Here is a 19,780-nt window from a genome sequence, read left to right on the forward strand (position 1 = left end):
GGTGAATGTTGAAGAAAAAGGCAGGTTGTGTCAGAAAGTCTTAGACCATGTGTTTGTTGTTGAGAATACAAAGACCTCACTGTATTAAAGGAAAATGCTTCTTTTACAAGTCGAGAGGGAATATGATAGGTACACTTCGAAAACACTTCAGAAATTGAAACAACCCCAAGCTATGAGAACTTCCTGCTACATCATGTATCTAGGGGCACATGTAGATCATGAAGGTTCAGCAAGGACTTTGGGAATTTGTGAAAAAGAAGAATCCCAAAATCTAAGTGGCTTGCAGGTCCTTTCTCTGCTCTGACTGGTGAATCCTGCCCTTTTCCAAAGAGCAAGGCTTCATTTCACATTTTCTATTGTTTTTCCACAACCTGCTGACTTAAGGGTAGAAACTGTTATTATTCCAAAATATTAGTCCTAATAAAGGAGCCCCTGGTAGTCCAGATCCAGACTCTGAGCTTTACTGGGAATAATTAAATCATGGCAGCCAGAACACTTAAAGTTTTCAAAGTAGTTTTCAACTTCTACAGTAAGTGCTTTTCAAACTGTACTCTGTGGAAGCTCAGAGTTCTGTGGAGGTGTCTTAGTAGGGTAAAAACAGGGTTTGAAATCTCCTAACTTTCATCCCAGGTTTAAGACAAAGCTTGGTCAATGGAATATAATATGGATGGAAGGGTGGATGGATGATGGGATGGAAGGGTGGATGGATGATGGGATGGAAGGGTGGATGGATGATGGGATGGATGGATACTTGGATGGTTGGTTGGTTGGATGAATAGAAAGATGGATAGATGGATGGATGGATGGATTGAAGGAAGAGTGGATGGAAGAATGGATGAAGAGTAGAACAGCAGCTGGATGGTTGGATCTGTGGATTCATGGGTAAAGTCCACAATGAATAATTATGGGCAGGAACACTTCAAGCCACATTTGCACAGTACTTGCCTATTTTAAAACTCAGAGACAAGACTTTGAATAAACAAAGTTATAGATTATATTTCTAAGGAATAAACTACTTCTTCCTCAGAGGAAAAAGTGTCTCAAATTTTATTTACTCCAACAAGGGTATAGATGAAGGAAAGTGCAATTCCTCAGTCTGATATGACAAGTCAACATCAACATTCTCCTTTTCACTAATTCCCTACAGTATTCAGATTTTAGAGCTGGGAACAGACTTCAGGAAATGACCATATATGACCTCTGAAGTAAGTCACCATTTAGGGATCATAGACCCTCAAAATGAGAATTTTGGATCCTCTCCCAAGAAAAATGTGAACAAGCACATTTTTTTTTAATAGACAATGTCTTGGGATTCACAAATTTCTTCAGATCCTACTGGACCCAAGTATAAGAATCCATCTCTTCTGTTGATCTAAAATATTAATCCTATCCAGATACTTCAGTATTTGTTCCAGTAAAGAAATAAATGGTAATGGTATTAACCAAAACACTAAGTTATGACTAAAATCATAATCAATCAATTTATACTCTGATAATGCTGTAATTGAGATTCCACTCTTGACTACATGGAACCCATTCTTTACACAGTAGTCTGAATGATCTTTGGAAAACACCAGATCCTAAAAATAACTACTTTGTTTGAAGCTCTTCCGTAACTTCCTAATACACCTAGATTAAAACTCAGATTTCATGATCTGGGTTGTTTTCATCTTCAGGCACTAATACCTTCTACCACTCTTTTAGGTATTTGCCCATTTGCTCCTTCAGTGTGATGAACCTACCCTGCTTCATAGGTTTCTCACTAGCTGGTCTCTCTCTCCTTCCGGAACACTCTTAAGTCTTTTCACATGGTTCCTTCCTTCTCATCCATTATTCAAGCCTTGCTTGAGGCCTCCCCTAATCACCTAATGTTCCTCCACTCTAGTCATTCTCTATATCACCCTTTTAAAAAAATTTTTATAGCACTATCACAATTAATATATAATTCCATACTAATTGGACAGTGGTGTATTGTCTTTCTCTCCTCATGAGAATATAACGTCTATGAGGCCTGGGTCTGTTGTTCGCTGCTGTATCTCTACCATCAGTGCCAGGCACATTCTATAAATTTGTTGGACATACAGTGTGCTGGTTTGAATCTGTTACATACTCCAGAAAAGACCATGCTCTTTGAATCCATTCTTGTGGGGGCAGACCTATTGCGGGTGGGACCTTTGGTTAGGCCATTTCAATTGAGATGTGACGCAGCCCATTCACGGTGAGTCTTAATCCTTTACTGGGTCCTTTGTGATGAGGGTAAAAGACAGTAAAAGCCCAGAGAGCTTAGAAAGAAACTGCCCCAAGCAGAATCAAGAAGGACCCATAACACTGAGAGAGCCATTTTGCAACCAGAAGCTGGGAAAGAACAACAAGCAGATGCTGCCATGTGCCTTCCCACGTGACAGAGGTGTCCTGGAGCCAGCTGCCTTTCCTCTGGAAAGGTATCTTCCTCTTGTCTTAATTTGGACATTTTCATGGCCTTAGAACTATAAGTTTGTAACCTAATAAATCCCCATTGAAAAAGTCAATCCATTTCTGGTATGTTGCATTCTGGCAACTTTAGCAAACTGAAACATATGGGGATACACTGAGGTTGTTTTTGGAAGCATTGATGCTGTCACTAGCTCACTGTGGGAATTTGCACAACGTTCTCCCCTTCTTTGGACTTCAGACCGTCCAGATATAAAAGAATAGGTCAGGTCCTATACAATCACAGGATTCAATGATCTGAGACTTTGGGATGAAATTCAAAAGTGCTGGATAGTATGGAAAGACGGAAAGAATGGTCAGGAAAATCGGGTGATAGTCCTTTTCCATCCCAAGCTTGGAGTGCAACTTGGGATAATTTCCTTGTTTTCTCTGGACATCATATTCTTCACCTGTGAACTGAGGAGAGAGGACTAGATGCACTGTAAGTTTTCATCATTTTATTTATCCAGATATCCATCTGCAAATGTTTATTGAACCCCTACCACATGCCAGGACCTGTGTGAAGCCCTGGGAAGGCATCACAGAGCACAGTAAGAACGTTTCCTGCCATCATGCTGATCTCGTCTCCACTGGAGTAGTCTCCTGAGGCACAGGAGAGGCTCGCTGGAGAGCGTAGGTGCACCTCACTCAGCCATACCCAGCTCTTCAGCAGCTCTCTCCAGGGATGGATTTGAAGAAGGTGAGGGAAAACCATTGGGAAAGACTTAAAATCAACAGAGATGCTCTACTGGTTCACAGGAAAGAAAGGGAGGTAAAGTGAAGGGGAAAGGCGGGAAGAATGTATATTTCAACAGGTAATTAATTGGTCAGCTCACAGATACCAGGGCCATACCTGATATCTGTGAGCCATTCATAACACGTTTGCATTAACTGCTCAGTCTTTCTCAAGACTCATGCTATCAAAAAGCACCTTTCCTTCACAGCACACACTTTTAGTTATTCTATCTCCTCCCTTGTTTAGAGTCATGTCCAATTCATTCATTCATTTAGAAGAGTTTATTCAGCACCTCCTGGTGCTTAGTATTGTGCTAGATGGTAGGAATACATCACAGATGAAGACAGAAACAGTCTCCACTCCTAAGGAGTTCAGAGACAATAGGGGGGGTGGTGGATGGGAGGCAGATGTATACCAAGGCAATTTCAATAAAGTGTGGTAAGTGCTGTAAGGGAGGAAATATAAGGAGCTGTCTGGACTTGATTCTGTGGTAATGGATTGAATTTGTCCAATCATTTCCTAGTGTCACACTCCTAAAAGCTTCTCTGGGTAGATGTTCATAGCTAAAGTAAAGACCAAGAAGTGTTTATTGCTCTCACTGGATTTATGACTATACATTAAAATGATGTACATAACTATACCTACAAGCAGGCACAAGGCACACACCCCATGTACATACACATGCCACCTACTTCATGCACAGGTCTCCAATCTTTCCAAGTGGGAGGGACCTCCTGTGCCTCTAAAATCTCAAAGCATTTTCTAGCACTCATAATAAACATGGGTAGTTATACAGCATGGTGTTTCTGCCTCTGTGCTTCCCCAGAACTCTTTTAATTGCCTAGTAATAGCAGACACCATGATGTTTGGTATCTGTTTACCTGTCTGCCTCTGCCACTAGGACTGGGAGCTCCTCAAGGGATGGAAACATGTCACATTCTTCTGTTTAGTCCCCATCTCCTAGTTCAATGAATGCTACATAAAGGTTGCATGATGAATATCCATTAGATGAATGGATGGATGGAAGAACGGATAGAGTTGGGAGGGAGGAAAGTTTATTTACCTCTTCTGACAAAAACTGCCAGATCCTATCAAACCCCACAGAGTGCCCAGGAAAGAGGTTTCACACACAGGAAGTACTTAAGAAAAGTTATTGAACAGTGGTGTAATGTTTTCTGTTCTCTAATAAGCTCACTAATGTGAACCCACCGATATAACAATCATCATGTGCTGTGATAGAAAACAAAATGACCCTGTCGAAAGACTACTAGCAGAAGAACTGAATTCTAGTGACAATTCTGCTGTCAGTTTGCTGCTTAAACTTACTTTACTTTGTTCAGTTCAACTTGTCTGGACCTCAGTTTCTCCATCTGTATGTTGAGCAGATCTGATAAAGCTGGATTCTAATATCCTTCCAGTTTTAGAATTTTGGAAAGCGATGAATATAACAGCGTACTTGTTTGTTTTTTTAACAGATCAGATAAAGTCATCTTACTGGGAGCAGTTCTAAAAAGGTGTCATCATGGGGGCTTGATATCGGCTCCACTGAAGCTGGGTGAATTGGCTCCAAGTAGAACCATGTCATAAATCAGCTTTGTGATTCCTGAGTCCCTCGTCTACTCAGAACTCCAAAAGTTCCTTCAGCACGATTACCTAAATACTTCCCAGATTTGTTCCAGAATGCATCAGGGCTCTCAGCAGAGGATGACAATGTGTTTCTGTTGAGCATGTTTGGGGGAACACACCCGACGCTCTGATTCCCAAAAGAGGAATCGAGAAATGATTTTGGCAAAGGGAGCATCTTTGAAATTAGTGCCCATTTTGTGGTAGACCTACTTGAAAGTGGGAATGTTCCAGTGGATGTAAATAGTCTGTGCTGTTCAAAAGTCACCTGTAAATAAAATAGGCTTTGTATATCAAAGAGATTTCTTAATCTCTTTGAAATCTTGTAGTGGTCATTCAAATTTTTCGTCCCTCCATCCCTCCCTTTCTTCCTTTCATGTTGGTAAAGTTCTCTAAGTGGTTGTATATTAGCTACTGGGGGCACCACCATTCATTCATTCATATTCATCCTTTCTTCAAACAATTACCACATAACCACCATGTTACAAGCAATGTACTTCACCCTGAGGCCAGAGATAAAATTAAACTGGCCTGAATTTGAATCCCATTCCACCATCCATTAGGTGCAGAGTCTTCAGCAAGTCATGTAACTCCTTAAACCCAATTTTAGAGAGTTCAAAGTGTCATACTCAGCAAAGTACAAGCACATAGTAAGTGCTCATTATATGCGAGCTGCTTGTATTACTGTTATTACTGCTGCAAATGTGTCTCTTCTCCAAGGGTATGTAAACAGCAGTAAAGGATTCCAGATCCTGAGGTCACCACAAGGTCTCCCAAGATCAAGGGAAGTAAGCGGAAAGACCCTCTCTCAAGAGGGAGGGGAATGGATGAAAACCCAGGCCATAGATATGACTGCCAGGGGACTCAAGGCCCCATCACACACTGATAAGGAGGAGAGGGGGAAATCTGAGAGGAAAGCAGAGCTCGGGATTATGTGCTGCAGTGCACACACAAAACAAATGCTTTGCAAACAGCCAAGGCGTTGAGAGAAGACCAAAGCTAAAATGTGGCTTGGATTAGAAAGGCCACAGTGTGAGTGGAGGAGGCCCATAAATACACTACCGTCACTTCCCCACTGCCCTGTGTTTTGGAAGGCCAGATTTCGTTTCCTCTCTGACTTCTTTTCTCAAGGGGAAATGGAATTAACCACTGTGTAATGTTTTTGTGTGTGACGCACACACGAGGTCATGTGCTTTGGCTAGGTAATGCAAAATGCCTGGGGTTCCTGAGCTCTTTCTCCTAGAATCATTAGATATTTATCTAGTTCTCTTATCCAGCCATCCATTCATTAAGCAAAAATACATATAATATAGCTCCTTTACAGGCCAGGTGCTGTACTAGGCACTGAAGAAATAGATAAGACCCCGAATATGTAAACAATTAAATGTGATAAGGAATTCCAGGTGTATTGATGAAACTATGCACAGGGAATAGTGGAGAAAAACTGATAAAAGAGAAGGGAGGAAGATTCGGGGAGAAATTACCAGAAGAGAGGAATTTTGAGCAGAATGCTATAGAGGCATAAGTGTAAAATGGTATGGAAATAGAGGAAGTGTTGCAAGAAAAGAAAGCAATGTAAATCTGGGGAATTGAAGATGATTGATGTGCTATTGAAGGACTGTTAGTTAAGGGTGACAGAGTCGTATTTGCATTTTAGAAGTATCTTACAGTCAGATGTTGGAGGACAGGTGGAAGGGGGTATGGGGATCGAAACTCAGAGAAGAAAGGGATATTACAATACTAGAACAATAGTCAAACCAAAAGATGAAGAAGGTCTAATCTGAGGAGAAGAAAGGTTGGTTATCAAAACTGTTAAGAGGTAGGGTGGGCAGGAATTGCTGACTGATGATAAGGGGGGTGGCAATGCATTTAGAGTGGGTGACTAGGTCTAGATGGTGAGACCATCAATCAAGATGAGGACGCAAGGAATTTGGGGGGAAGTGATAGACTCAGCTCCAGACATGTTCAGTTTGAAGTGCATGTTGGTATTTCCAAAAGAAAGACGGATCTATGTATCTGGAGCCCAGTACAGCCCCAAGACAAGTAACTCTCATCAACAGAAAAATGGTAATTAATCCACGAGAAAGGGTCCAAAGTAGGAGACAAGTAGACCTAGACCTATCTTAAGGCTCAGAAGACGGAAGCCCTTACCCAGTTCCATCACTGACTTGGACAAACCACTTCCCTCACCCATCCTCAATTCCTCATGTATGAAATGAATAGCTTGGAAAAGTCCTTCTAACTTTCACACACATTGGTTCTTTGGGCTTACATGAATTACACTTAATAAAAGAGAGTGCAGTGTATATTCATTTCTTATGTTTTGTTTCTGTGTACTTTGCATCTCTTAGAAAAAGGCTCTTTAACCCTTTTTTTGCCCTCTTATCACATCCTTCTCTATGTTCACATCAGTCTTTGAGCTGAAAGATCTCCAACCTCATTGAAGGAAACAGACCCGTCCATACAAATACATTTGGTCATATTTTATCTAGTGAACTTTGATGTTTATAGAGAAATAAGAATTAAAGAAAGTGGCTATGGAGTTGCTATAGGAATATCTACTTGAATATAAGTGTGATGAATACAGATTAGACAACCAGCTCTCTGAAACAGATGCCAGACCAGAGCTCTTTATTTTGTCAAGCATGCCCCCTACCCACCTATGTAGATCAAAGCGGTGACCTCCCACTTCCAGGATTTTCTGTCTCAATGTCCCCCAAATGGGCTGGAATCTGGGATCTTCTCAGGTTCTCAGATACTGAGAAAAGTTCATCTCTTTTACTCTTTCAGGTTCTAAAGGCCCCTGGGTTCGCGGCAAATAACTATAGAGAACTAACACATTTTCTTTCTCTTCTTTGAAGAGAAGTTGAAATGGCCCAAATAAATAGAATGATATGAGGAATGGAAACAGAGAGGAGGGGGAAGGCAGAGAGGGAGAAGGAGGTACAGTACTGGGGATTCCCTAAAGATGGCAATGGACTCCAAATGAATTTTAATATTTTATAGAAGGAAATTACAAAATTTGAGTACTCTAACCCTTAGCCAAGATAAAGAACCATCATTGGGAAGGTCACTCACTGTTTTCTGGATACTTATGGTAGTTATTATTAGCAGTATTATTAACAGGATGGCTTTCTGCTATCGGGAAGAAACAACATTTCCCACATAATGTTGACAGTCAGTCTTTGACTGAAATTCTACCACTGTTGCTTTGTTTTTTGACACAAAGCTCTTAGGACAGTCACTAAGTATATATATGCCAATGGAAGAGTAAGATTCTAAGCTGTTATCCATCAAGGATGCCTGAGAATGTGTGTTAGCAGAGAGTTTGTGGGTGTCAACTTCACAATTCTGCCTTTAAAAGAGTAGGGTGGGATTATAGAATCTTACACTATCTCTTCTAGAAAGGTCTCTAGGACAAAGGTAGATAAATCTCTGGCTACCCCCCTGGACCCTGCCATTACTCAAATGAGGAAAATAGACCCAGAGACAGAAAGTGACTTGCCTGAAGTTACACAGCATAATGACAGAACTGGTCTAGAATTGACATCTCCTAACTCCCAGCCCACTGCTCCTTTCCCAAAATATCATGGTCTCCTATGCTCCCTGTACATCATAGATGTACAAACATATGTCTGATGTTTGTACATCTATGAACTAGTTGTGTTCATGCCACATTCCATCTTCTTGACCACCTGCCAATCAATGAGACCGTAAGAATTTGAGGCTCAATGCCAGATGGATTAAGGAGGTCAAGCCTTTCAGCCCTCTTCTTTGAGCAGAACTTCCAACTCTAGCATCCCCAGTGAATATCCATCCATTTTCCATCTCTGATAGAGGGTTTGGATAAAGGATTTGGCCACTCACAATTCTTCAACAAGGAAACTGGTTAAAATGGTAAAAGCACTGGGTTGTAAGCCGAAGCTCTTACAATAACTCCACTGCCCACAAGGCCCTGAATACTGTGTCCCGAACAGTCCTGCAACTCCTTCCACTGCCTTCCTCACCTCAATGCCTGCTACCTCCCTCTTACTATGCTTCTAGCCACACTTGTCTCCTTGCTGTTTCTCAAAGATATCAATATAAATATCCCAATTTAGGGACTTGACATTTTCTGTTCCCTCTATCTGGAACACTCTTTCCTGATACCCACCGGGCCCACTGCTCTCAAGTCTGTTAAATGCCACCTCTCAATACTGACCTTTCTTCCCTGAACACCTTATTCGAATCTTATTCTTCCTGTGGCACCTACCCCACAACAGTGTTCCCTAGATTCCTGTATCTACTTTATTTTTCTTCATGAACATTCACCTGACCTGATATATTTGCTTATTTGCTTACAGTTTATCTCAACCTCCTCCCCCCAGAATATATAGTCCCTGAGGGCAGGGATGTTTTTTCTCTTCCATTCACTGCTGAGCACTTGGGGCCTAAAACTGTAGTTGGTACACAACAGAAATTCAATACTTGTCAAATGCCTGGTTGGGGAATGGAAACATTTTACTTTGCCTCTTCTTCTTATCTGTATTTCTTAGATTATCTGCACTGAGCACACATTGCTTTTGCAATATGAAACAATAAAGTTTTTGTTTTGTCTATCTCTTGTTTTAGTTTTTGTTTTATGTTAAGATGAGAGCAATGAATCTTTCCTGAGCAAGGGAAAGTTAATTCCTGGCTCCACCAAATGAGATCAGCATGTCAAACTCACAGTTATTGATAGATTTAGAAATACTGTATAGCGCGGGCTGGACACATATAACGCCAATATGAGTTAATGCTTCCTGGGTGCTTACCCATGGTCTTAGATCCAGTTACAAAGTGTGTTTTATGTGGAGGCCCAATTAATCTTCAAAATGACCCCATGAAGTAGGAGCTAGGATTATCTCCACTTTACAGACTGGAGAAATGAAGCCTGGAGATATTAAATAACTTGCCCAAGGTCATGCACCAAGAAAGTAGGGGTATATGAAAATATCAAAAACAGGCAGTCTGACTCCTTAGTCCTGTGAAGCATCGCTGCATGTTATGTAAGCCTCCTCAGTAAACATACACCTTCCCCTCATTGCCTAATGGTCAGCTCTCCCTACAGTTGCACAACTGCAGATCATTCCTCCAAGTACAGGGCTCTAACAAGGTCCCCAGGATTATTGAAGGTGGAGGGAAACAAGGGGCTAGGAGAAGGAGGATTAGGGGTGTGTGGAATTGTGTATGTGCATGTCTGTGTGTGTGTGTGTCTGTGAGAAAAGCTATTTGGATGGCCAGAATCACTAGGAGCTGGACTCTTGTGCACAGGGCCAAGGATGCTAAATGCATAGGTGGACCATCCCCAACAGCAAAGAATTTTCTCACGCAGAAGGTTCTGATTGCCCGCAAGGCCTCATTTCTGCCTTCTGGTAACTTCCAGCCCTTAAGCCTATCCTCCTTCCTTTCTTTCCCCTTGCGTTCTTCCTAGATGGTCATTCTAACCTGAGCTTGCAGGTACACAGAGAGGAGGGGAAAGGGGGCTCCCAGTGTCCAAAGCCTGAACTGCATTCTGACTCTTTCTGTTAATCCCTGGCCTTGGGAGAGTTCCCAGTCCTCTCGGCCTCCAGCTCTGTATTTGGACACCCATTAGCTCACAGAACATGCAGGAATCTGAGCGTTCACCCTCTCTTTTGTCTCTCAAACTCTTTAAATATATATATATTTTTAGCTTTTATTATGGAAATGTTTAAAAGCACACAAAAGCACAGAGAAACATTCACTGAAAACTCACTTTCAATCCCCTGATTTCAACAATTATCATTTTTCCAATCTTGTTTTGTTTATTCCTCCAATCTCCTCCCCCTTTTATTCTGTAGCATTTTAAGTGAAAAAAATAACAAAAATAAATCTAATGTAATTTTACCCATAAATAATTTAGTATGCACTTCTGACAGATTAACATCTTTAAAAACCATACAACAGTATGATTATCATACCTAACAAAATTAATAATAATTCCTTCATATCAGTTCCATCCATTCAAACTCTTTATAACTGAGGAACTTGCAAATTTCTTCATATGGAATCTTGTAGAATCCCACAGTTTCAGCAAAATGAGGTGAACAGAATGTGGAAGAGGATAGACAGAGCGCTGCCCTTCAGCCTCTCCTCAGGGGGTCTCTAACTGTGGGACACAGTTTGAAGGCCCCTGTTCTATTCACCACCCCTCAATTTGTAGCCTGAGAACAACTGAGGCCCCAAGAGGAGCAGGAAGCTGTCAAGGTCACACAGCAAGTGACTGGCAGGAATCAGGCTGCATTCCCACTGGGCAGACGTGTGAAGTCTCAGCATCAAAGGAGCCTAGTGAGGTCACAGGTATGAAAAGGTTTGCGAACTTGAACACTATTTTATCATCTGCAGTGTGAATAATGATAATACAGGCACCTTCCAGGAATGACCTTGATTGTACAAATCCCTCACATCTCTCACCTTCAGACATCTCCTACCACTATTGACATTTGCACTGGGCTCAGATCTTGGCCAAGAACTTTTGCTGCCGTTGCTTCCCCTGGTCCTTATAGTGACCCTGTGAGGTGAGAATGGCAAATGCAATCACACCCAAATCACTCTTTACTGAGGCTCTGGTGGTTAAGTCACAGGCTTCAGGTGGCACAGCTAAAGGAAGCCAAGTTTGAACTCAGACCCGTTCCCAGGTCCAAGGGTTCAAACAAGGCAAGAAGCCAAGACCTGCAAGTGGTTTCTCAGTTGTTGGTGACTGTATCACAGTTGAGCATTTCCACTGACTGTGTCAAGGTAGGAAACAGAGCCCTCAGTGCAGCAAGAAGGAAGATAAGGAGAAGTTGTGGGAAAGGAAATTAATTCCCGAGAAGGGGTGGTGGATGAAAAGAGAGACAGGTGCTTGCTGGATTCCTGTCCCCTTGGCCATAGAAGGAACAACACAAACATGCCTGGAAAAGGGGTCCTGGCACCTGGAGTCCCTGGGGAACTTCCCTCTCTTCCTCACCTGAGATGCCTCCTGCTAGTGCTAGTTTAGGAAAGATCTGAAGCATGTGGGGGCTTTGAAATAATGAGAAGCACGTACCTTCCTGCAGGGCTAGCCCAGGGCAAAGTGGTGAATGCCTCGGAGCTGAGCTTCCCTCTTTTATAACCCCAACTTCTGCTCAGAGAGGGACCCCTCTCAAGCACTCTGAGAGAGTCACTTGAATTCAGATGCACAGAACTCACCATGTGTTCCCCACCCCCTCCCAAGAGTGCTCACACTTTAAAGGAGGTGCCAGGAGAAAACATGACCTAACACTCCGAGATGGCTCTGGGAGGACAGAACGTCAGCACCCGCACACACAGGGGCTAGGGGTGGACAGGGGAATTGAGATTGGAAGAGGAGTCCTTGTAGGTTTTCCAGTTCTCAGAGTAGGGGTAACAGTTTCTTTAAAGACTCAGCCATCTCAGTAAACAGGGAACAAGTGAAGTGAGTCAAGCTACTTCATCTCTCAATCCCTCAGTTTCCCCACCTGCAGAGCAGGAAGTGGTCAAACTGGATCTGTGATCAGTGGCCATTCTCCAACACTGCCTGAAAAGGCTTTGAAAAGCACCAGTAGCCAGGCGAGCCCCAGACCAATGACATCAGAACCTCCAGGTGGCAGGCTGAGCATCAGGATGTTTTCAAAGCTCCCGAGATGATTCTAAGTGCAGCCAAGAATGGGAAGCACTGGACCAAATTATCTCCTATGACCTTTTGAGGGGACAGTCTGTGAATATTGTTTAATTCTTAATCCCTGTATGACCCTGGTTCTCAGTTTCCCTGTTGTTTGATTCAGATGACTGCCAAGTCCATACCCTGTCAACCAAGCATGACCCACTCTCCTAAGTCTCGAAGGCTCAAGTTTGCCTCGCTCCATGTACAGTGACACAGGCAGTGTTCCCATAGCCTCCCTAAGCCTCCATCACCCTCGTCCATCCACGTAAATGACAACTCAAAGTTGGAGTTTGGAGGGCATCTGGGAGAGGAACAGGAGGAATGTGACAGTAGACCTGTGATCTGGACTCCACTGTGACCACTGCCTGCCTTCTGTTCCTGGGGCTGTGTATTCCCCCTCGATGCTAACTGGTTTTCCTATTTACAAGTCCTAGTGGTTTGCAAGCACCTCTAGATTATACCAGCAAGGAATGGTCCCAGAAGGGGAAAGGAAAAAGATAAAAAAGTTAACATGAGAGGTTTGAGAGGCTCTAACTGTTCCCAAGATACACTGTCTTCTCTAGATAGCCTCCCCAAGAACTCAAGCGGGGAAGCCCTACCAATGCACAATCAGGCTCCACTTTCAGTAGGCAAAGTTAGTAAACTGGAAAAGAGCGATGTAGTTTCTTGTTAGATCCAGCGACACTTGACTGGGTCCCTAACATGAGCTCTCACTCTGCTAGGTACTTTACGTACATCAAATTGATTGAAATGTCCTGACATCATTATGCCCATTTTACAGATGGGGAAACTGAAGGATAGAGAGGTGAAGTGGTTTGATTCAAATCACACAACAAGTAATTGGTAAGAGAAATTCCAAGCCTAATATGTCTGCTTCTTTCCATCGAAGGATTATTTGACGTGAAAAGAGAAACAGATCTACCAGGTCAAATCCAGAGTTCTGCATGAGATTTATACCCACTTATTCTTTTTATTCTATAGGTATAATCTATAGGTATCTGCACTTAGAGAAGCAGAAAGGAATGGGAACATGTTCTGCAGTAGGACCTAGGGAAGCAAACGTGAGCCATTTTTTATCTCCTTCCCCAGAAAAGACTGGTGACAGTGGAAAAAAGACACTTGGCACTTGAGTGTGCTTCTCAGCTCTGCTTACCTGACTAGCTAGGGGACTTTGGATCAAGTTACTTCAACTCTCCAAGATTCAATTGGCTCGTTTGCAAAAGACGGTGAATAACGACCAACTTCCAAGGTGGTTAGAAGGGTAGAACATACATGCACAAGGTAAGCCTCTAGCTCAGTGCCCAGCACCTTGGAGGCAGTCAGGGAGAGGTGGCATCTCTCCTGTCAAGAATGGCTTAGAAAACCATGTCTAACAAAAAGGGCAAAAAGTTTTCTAAGCACTTACTATATATTACTCCAAATCCATTCCTAAACACTTTCCCTTCATGGACTCAAATATCTCTCACTTTCTAGACGAGGAAGCTAAAGCCAGAGAAGAGAAGGCACTTGCCCCAGTCCACACAGCCTATAAAGGGTGGAGGTGGATTTGCACTTGGATATTCTGGCCAATAAAACTGGATTCTAACCATGACAATAGTCTAGATCACTCTTACAGCAATTCTGAAATTGGGAAAATGTAGTTATTCTTTTCTTTTGGGGGGCGGATGGGTGAGTGGGTAGCAGGAGATGGGGGGCACAGAAGGGAGAAAAAAATAGACTCTTCTGAGTAACCAACAAGCAATCCAATCCAACATTTGGAACAAAAGAAAAAAGGCTGGTAAGCTGAGGTGCTGGAGGAGATTCAGGTAAACCCCTTTCTCCTTCTAAGCAGGGAGTCCAGGTCACTTCAAGAAGGGACACCAGCATGGGGGTGGAAGGAAGGCAGCACTTGTGGGGTCCACATTTCACTTATCTAACATGTTAGGAAAAACTTTAATAAGTTTAATAAGATTAACTGCTGCTCAGGGCCTCTGCTCTGTGGAGCAAATTGAGTCTGTGGTGTTTTTTTTCCCCCTCCCTTCTTTTTCATTCTTTCAAACTGGAGGTGTGGTGAGTGGTTGGGGGTGGGGTATGAGGCTAGGGGGTTGGATCCCAGCTAGTGTGCTACATAAGCAAAGGGACATGTCAGAAGCCCCAGGATCCCCGACCTGAAAGGAGCCCTAACTACCGAGCACAGAGCTTGTGCCTGGGTGGTGGGTATGTGTCAGGTGGGAGGTGATGGACAGCATTTATGAGAGCCGTGGGGGGGGGGGGGGTGTAAGGCCTGGAAGTCGGGATGCCTGGGGTTAAATCCTAATTCCGGACACCTGCAAGCTGTGTCATCCAGCACACCACACTCCTCCCCTCCCCGGGTCTCTTGTCTCTGCACTGGGCAAAAGGAAGAATTGTCCTGGATAACCTCCGAGGACCCTTCTAGCACGGTAGCCTTAAAGGATTCTTCTACCATAAAGACCACCCATCCATCGTTGGTGGGCTGCCCCGAGAAACCTGCACAAAGGCACTTTCGAACTTTGGCTTTGTTTTTGCCTGCATAAGCCTTTCGGTTTTTATTTGTTAATATTTTTTCTCTCCTTCCCCTTCGGAAAAATAAAAGGCATGTTTTCTGAGCGTCAGAGGCAAACTGCTCCTTCACTCCTTCCCTCAGCCTCTCCAAGCGCCGGTCGGAGCTGGTGTCAGTGAAGTTTGAACCCGGGCAGAAATAGCATCCCAGGCGGATCTGGGAGCACAGCCCGCCTACCAGGAGCGGCGAGGCCTGCCTCTGCCAGAGGACAGACCCGGTTAACAGCACCGTAAAATTAGACCTTTATGAAACCCAATTGAATCCTGCAGCAAAGAGTGATGTAAGGCAGCCTGGCCTGACAGCAAGGCAGCAACCCTCTGCCTGAAATAGCAGCGCGGTCCCTGCTGGGCGATGACTGCTCTCTCAACATAGGTGACCAGGGATTCCTACGAAAGTGGCGACGCCCAGCCCGAGAAAGACAGCAGAGGTCAGGCAGCCAACCGGGCACCCGAGGTCGCAGCGCGAGGGCGAGGGCTCGCCTCTGTCCCCGCTGCCCACCTCTGCCTCTCCCAGCCCGAACTTACATGGAGGGAGCTGACAGAGTGCTTCTGCCAAGAACCTCTGTTTGTTTGCTTTTTAATTCAAGGAGAAGCAGGTTCTTTTTAGTCCAACAGTCTGTGCCGTGTGGAGGATACACAGAATGAGTCTTTTCTGGCTCTGAGCCAGGTGTTTACACACCGCCAAATCTGGCTTGAACTCAACTAGGGGAGGGAAAAAAAAATCCACCAGAATCCTCGGGAGAAAAGCTTCTAGCTTTCTGGGGCTACACGACAGCAGTGACTTTTTTTTTTTTTTTTTTACTCTTTTTCATTCTTTCTTTCTTTCTTTTTTTTTTAGGGGAATGTTATTTCCACACATAAAATGGAACAGGCGTTTTATACAAGCAATAATGACCTAACGTCCCCCCATCCAATTAAAGTATTTTACTGCAACAATCTTTGTGTGTGAGAGAGAATGAGGGCTCCAGAGAATGTGTGTGCAGAGACACTCCTTGTCTGAATTACAGACACCTAGAAAGCAGGCTCCTGTGGAATTTCGGGTGATTATATATATATATATATATAAATTAGTACATTCTATATAAATGTACTAATGCATTTACTACCTTTTTATTTATGCTACCTCTATAATCCTGGGATCTCTTCTCTGGAGGGGAAGCCTTCCAAATCAGTGGTACTATGGGTAAAGACCTGGACAAATCGGACCTACTAAAATTTTAATCATTTCTAAGCAGGAGGCTCTGTGCTTTTTCTAAGTTTTGAAAGAGAAGTAAAAATACCATCAGCCCTAAATGATCATCATCATCATCATCTTTATTGTGAATAGCCTAGCCTCTGCTCCATATTATACCCTTATCCCCATCCCCTCCGTGACCAGGGCTTGGGTCCTGAGAGGGAAGGAGCTCAGTTTCCCTTTCCTTCCCGGGTGAAAAAAGAGAAAAAATAGCCTGCGATGACGTCAGACATGGGGGAAAGTCACTGGCTTGTGCTCAGCGCAAAAGTGGGAAGATGGGTGTGTGGGGGGCACATTTTTGGCAAGTAGCAGAATTTGGGTCGACTGAAGTGGGCTTCACGTAAAAGGGATGGAGGCGGTGCGCCTTTTGAGTAAGTGCACGCCAAAGAAAGACAGAGCAGAACTGCGGGAGAGCTCCGAGCTTTCCCTTCTAAGAAAGCGCGTGTAAGGGGGTGGGAGCATAAAACGCCTCCACACATTTCCTGGCTGCAGCGAAGGGGGAACCCCTACTCTCACTTTAAGACGTCCCAGAACATGGCAAGATTGTTTGTGCAGGAAGGGAATCTCCCAGTCAGAAGAGGCAAAACTTTCCTTCTCTCCTCCAGCGCTACCTCCCCTCTTACCCCACTGTTTTATTAAAGGCATTTCCACAGATTCATTTGATGGTGGCGGTGGGGGGGGGGGGATGTTGGAGCATTTCTAAGGTTTGCAACCCTGGCAAAGTGTCCGGTTTCACTATGGGCTTCGCTGTGGAACGGCAGAGGGGAGAAAGAGGGAGGGCGAGGAGGGAGAACTCAAATTCATTACGGGTTCATAAAAGTCCCAAATGAGAAAAGCACCTCGTTTCGCTGCCGAGTCGGCGGAAGGCTGGTGGGGTGTGCGTTACGAAGGTCTCGCCCAGCCTCGAGTGACAGGGCAACTGGCTTTAAAAGCGAGGATATGGGATGGCCGTGCGTGTGCAAGGGGTGGGAGGGGGTGACGGGGGTGAATCCCAGAGGCAGGCATCAAGCAGAGAGCAACTTTAGGGCACTCCGAGGACTCTAAGTCCCATGGCTCACAAGAACACTGTCCCTGCGGGCTTTCTGGGTAACAGGGCCAAGCGAAGGACGGTCACCTCATTAAAAAGTCACAGAATCAAAGAAATCAAGGGTCCCCTTAACCTCTTTTCACATGCATCCCAGTAGGACTATCCTCCCCTCCATTCCTAAAGGAGACTGAGTTGGGTCTGCCCACTCCAGAGCACGGTTGACCTGCATGAGGCTCCCCGGGGACCTGCCCTCACTGCGAGTCTCGGGGAGGCTAAGAGCGCTCCAAGCTCTTCTCCAGGAGGGCCAGGCGGAGGCTCCTTTTGAGTACGCCCATTCCGCTGATGGGGCAAAGTGAGGTGCTCAGTTTGCTCGCCGAGCCGCCTGCGGGGCGGCTCCAGCACATACACTCCCGCAAACCCTCCTACGGCCCGCCGCCCGCCACCAGGCACCCGCGCACCTCTGCAGCCCGTGGGGACGATGGAGTGCCCGCCAGGGCGCCCTCGCCTACCTGTGATCACCGCCGGAGACCTCTGGCCCCCCTCCGCTCGGAGCCACACTTGCAGCGTGAACACGTCCCGGGGAAGCTCGAGGTCGGCCCGGAGGCGCAGCTGTTCGCCGCGCCCGCTGAAATAGAGCGCCCGGCTCGGCGGGCTCAGCTCCTCGGCAGCGCCCCTCGCCTCCCGCTGCTGCCGCCGCCGGGGGACGCGCACGGCTTCCCAGGCACCGCCCGGCGGCGGCGGCGGCGGCGGCGGCGGCGAGGCGCGGCGGCCGCGGGCCGCCCGGGTGGCGCAGGTGGCCGGGCCGGCGGCGGGGCGCGGGGGGCGGCCGACCCGCGGGTCTCTCCGGGCCCGGCGGGGGCGCTCGGCCAGCCCGCAGCCCAGCGCGGCGCTCAGCAGCCCCAGGCGCAGCACCCAACTCCAGAGCCGCATGTCCGACGGTCCCCCCCCGCCCCCCCTTCGCCCCTGCACCGCCGCCTGGAGCTGCCAGCTTTGGGAGCCTCGGCGCCTAGACTTTCTTCGCCTCTTCACCCTTCTTGGGCAAGCCCCCCCTTCCACTTGCTTTTTTCTTTTCTTTCTCGCTTTCCTCCTCAAGGTGTGTGCTCCACTCCCCCCACCTTTGAAAAATACAGCCCAACTCCTCCTGGTTGGCAATTAATTTCTCTCCTCGCTCCTTTATCTGTCTTATTTCCCCCTCTAACAGCTGGTTGCCTTCTTCCTTGTTTTATTTCATTTTATTTTATATGATTTCTCGCTCTTAAAAAAAAAGCTCCTCTAAGACACTGATCCGCTGAATTCCCTCCCCCCAAGGATGCTCTAATTTATTTATTTTTGCGTCCTTTATAACACAAGCCACAGCCCCCTCCCCCCCCCCAGTTCCCCCTCCCCTCCCTCCTTCTTCGCAAAATGAAAGAGGGGGAAAAATCCCTCAGAAGATGAGTAAACAAGCGTATGCTAATCTGCTCCCGAGCGCTCCACCTTCCCAATTGAAAGAGTCCCTGTTAAAACTGCAGGAATCATGACTAATCAATCAGTTTGGAGAGGCCGAGCAATCCAGCCGTCCTCCACTTTGCCGTTTGCCTCTTTTCCTTTGCTCCCGCTTCTCCACCCCCTCCTTTTTTTTTTTTTTAAGAAGACAATCTTAAAGTAACAATTTAATGAAATACTGTACACACCCCCTTACGGTCTTCCCAGCTCTCCTCATTCCTGCTCAAAACACACATTCCTGTTTTTGTTTTGTTTTGCTTGTTTGTTTTTCACTCCCTTTCCTCCACCACCCCCCCCCCCACACACACACACACGCACTCACACCTTTTTATTTCTCCTGGCGGGAGAAAAATCTGTCTCTTCTCTCAGTTCTCTCAGAATCCCCTTTCTACTTTGCTGGTAGACCTCATCCTTCTCTAAAGCACTTAAAGGGTCTTGAAACTTGATTCTCAGATTTTTTGATGCTTTCTCTCCTCCTCTCTCTCACTCTCTCCCTTTCTCCTCTCTCTCTCCCCAGGCTCTATTTCTCTCCCTCTTCCTTTTCCCTCTGTCCTTTCTCTTCTTTTTTGCCTTCCCTGTCCCTGTCCCCCTTTCTCCTTTTCCCCCCTCAAAAGGTTCTTAAAGTTATGCAATGAGGTGTACCCCCCCCCTTCTCAAGTCCCTTGTACTTCTTGGTTCAATTAATCCAAAGGTTGCCTCCCAGAGTCCTCATCAGATCATCAGACGAAAAGCGAGGAGAGGCATTTTTCAGGGCATTTGTCTTTCAGAAGCTGTAGACCCAGCACGACTGGGTCTCTGAATTCTTTTCAGTACTCTAAACATATTCTGTTTGTTGTTAGGAATTATTTTAGTTTTATATAAAAAAATAATAGAACAATATTAAGCTGCTTTATTGTTTTTTTCAACTTAAACAAGTCAGGTCCTCTGAATTTAAGTTTAAGTCACAGGTGAGGGTCTGACCATTTG

The 19,780-nt window shown here is 45.3% G+C and overlaps 1 protein-coding gene across 1 annotated transcript in view; it reads right to left on the reverse strand.

Moving 5' to 3' along the window:
• Positions 1 to 18,259, reverse strand: part of PAPPA (pappalysin 1) — a 242,206-nt gene extending 223,947 nt beyond the window's left edge. The window contains exon 1 of the mRNA XM_077143649.1: positions 17,839 to 18,259. Coding sequence (XP_076999764.1) covers positions 17,839 to 18,259 — 421 coding nt within the window. The remainder of the gene's footprint in view (positions 1 to 17,838) is intronic.
• Between the last annotated feature and the right edge of the window lie 1,521 nt (positions 18,260 to 19,780).

Source organism: Tamandua tetradactyla, chromosome 2 (assembly GCF_023851605.1).
Source record: "Tamandua tetradactyla isolate mTamTet1 chromosome 2, mTamTet1.pri, whole genome shotgun sequence".
In the NCBI taxonomy this organism is placed as follows: domain Eukaryota; kingdom Metazoa; phylum Chordata; class Mammalia; order Pilosa; family Myrmecophagidae; genus Tamandua; species Tamandua tetradactyla.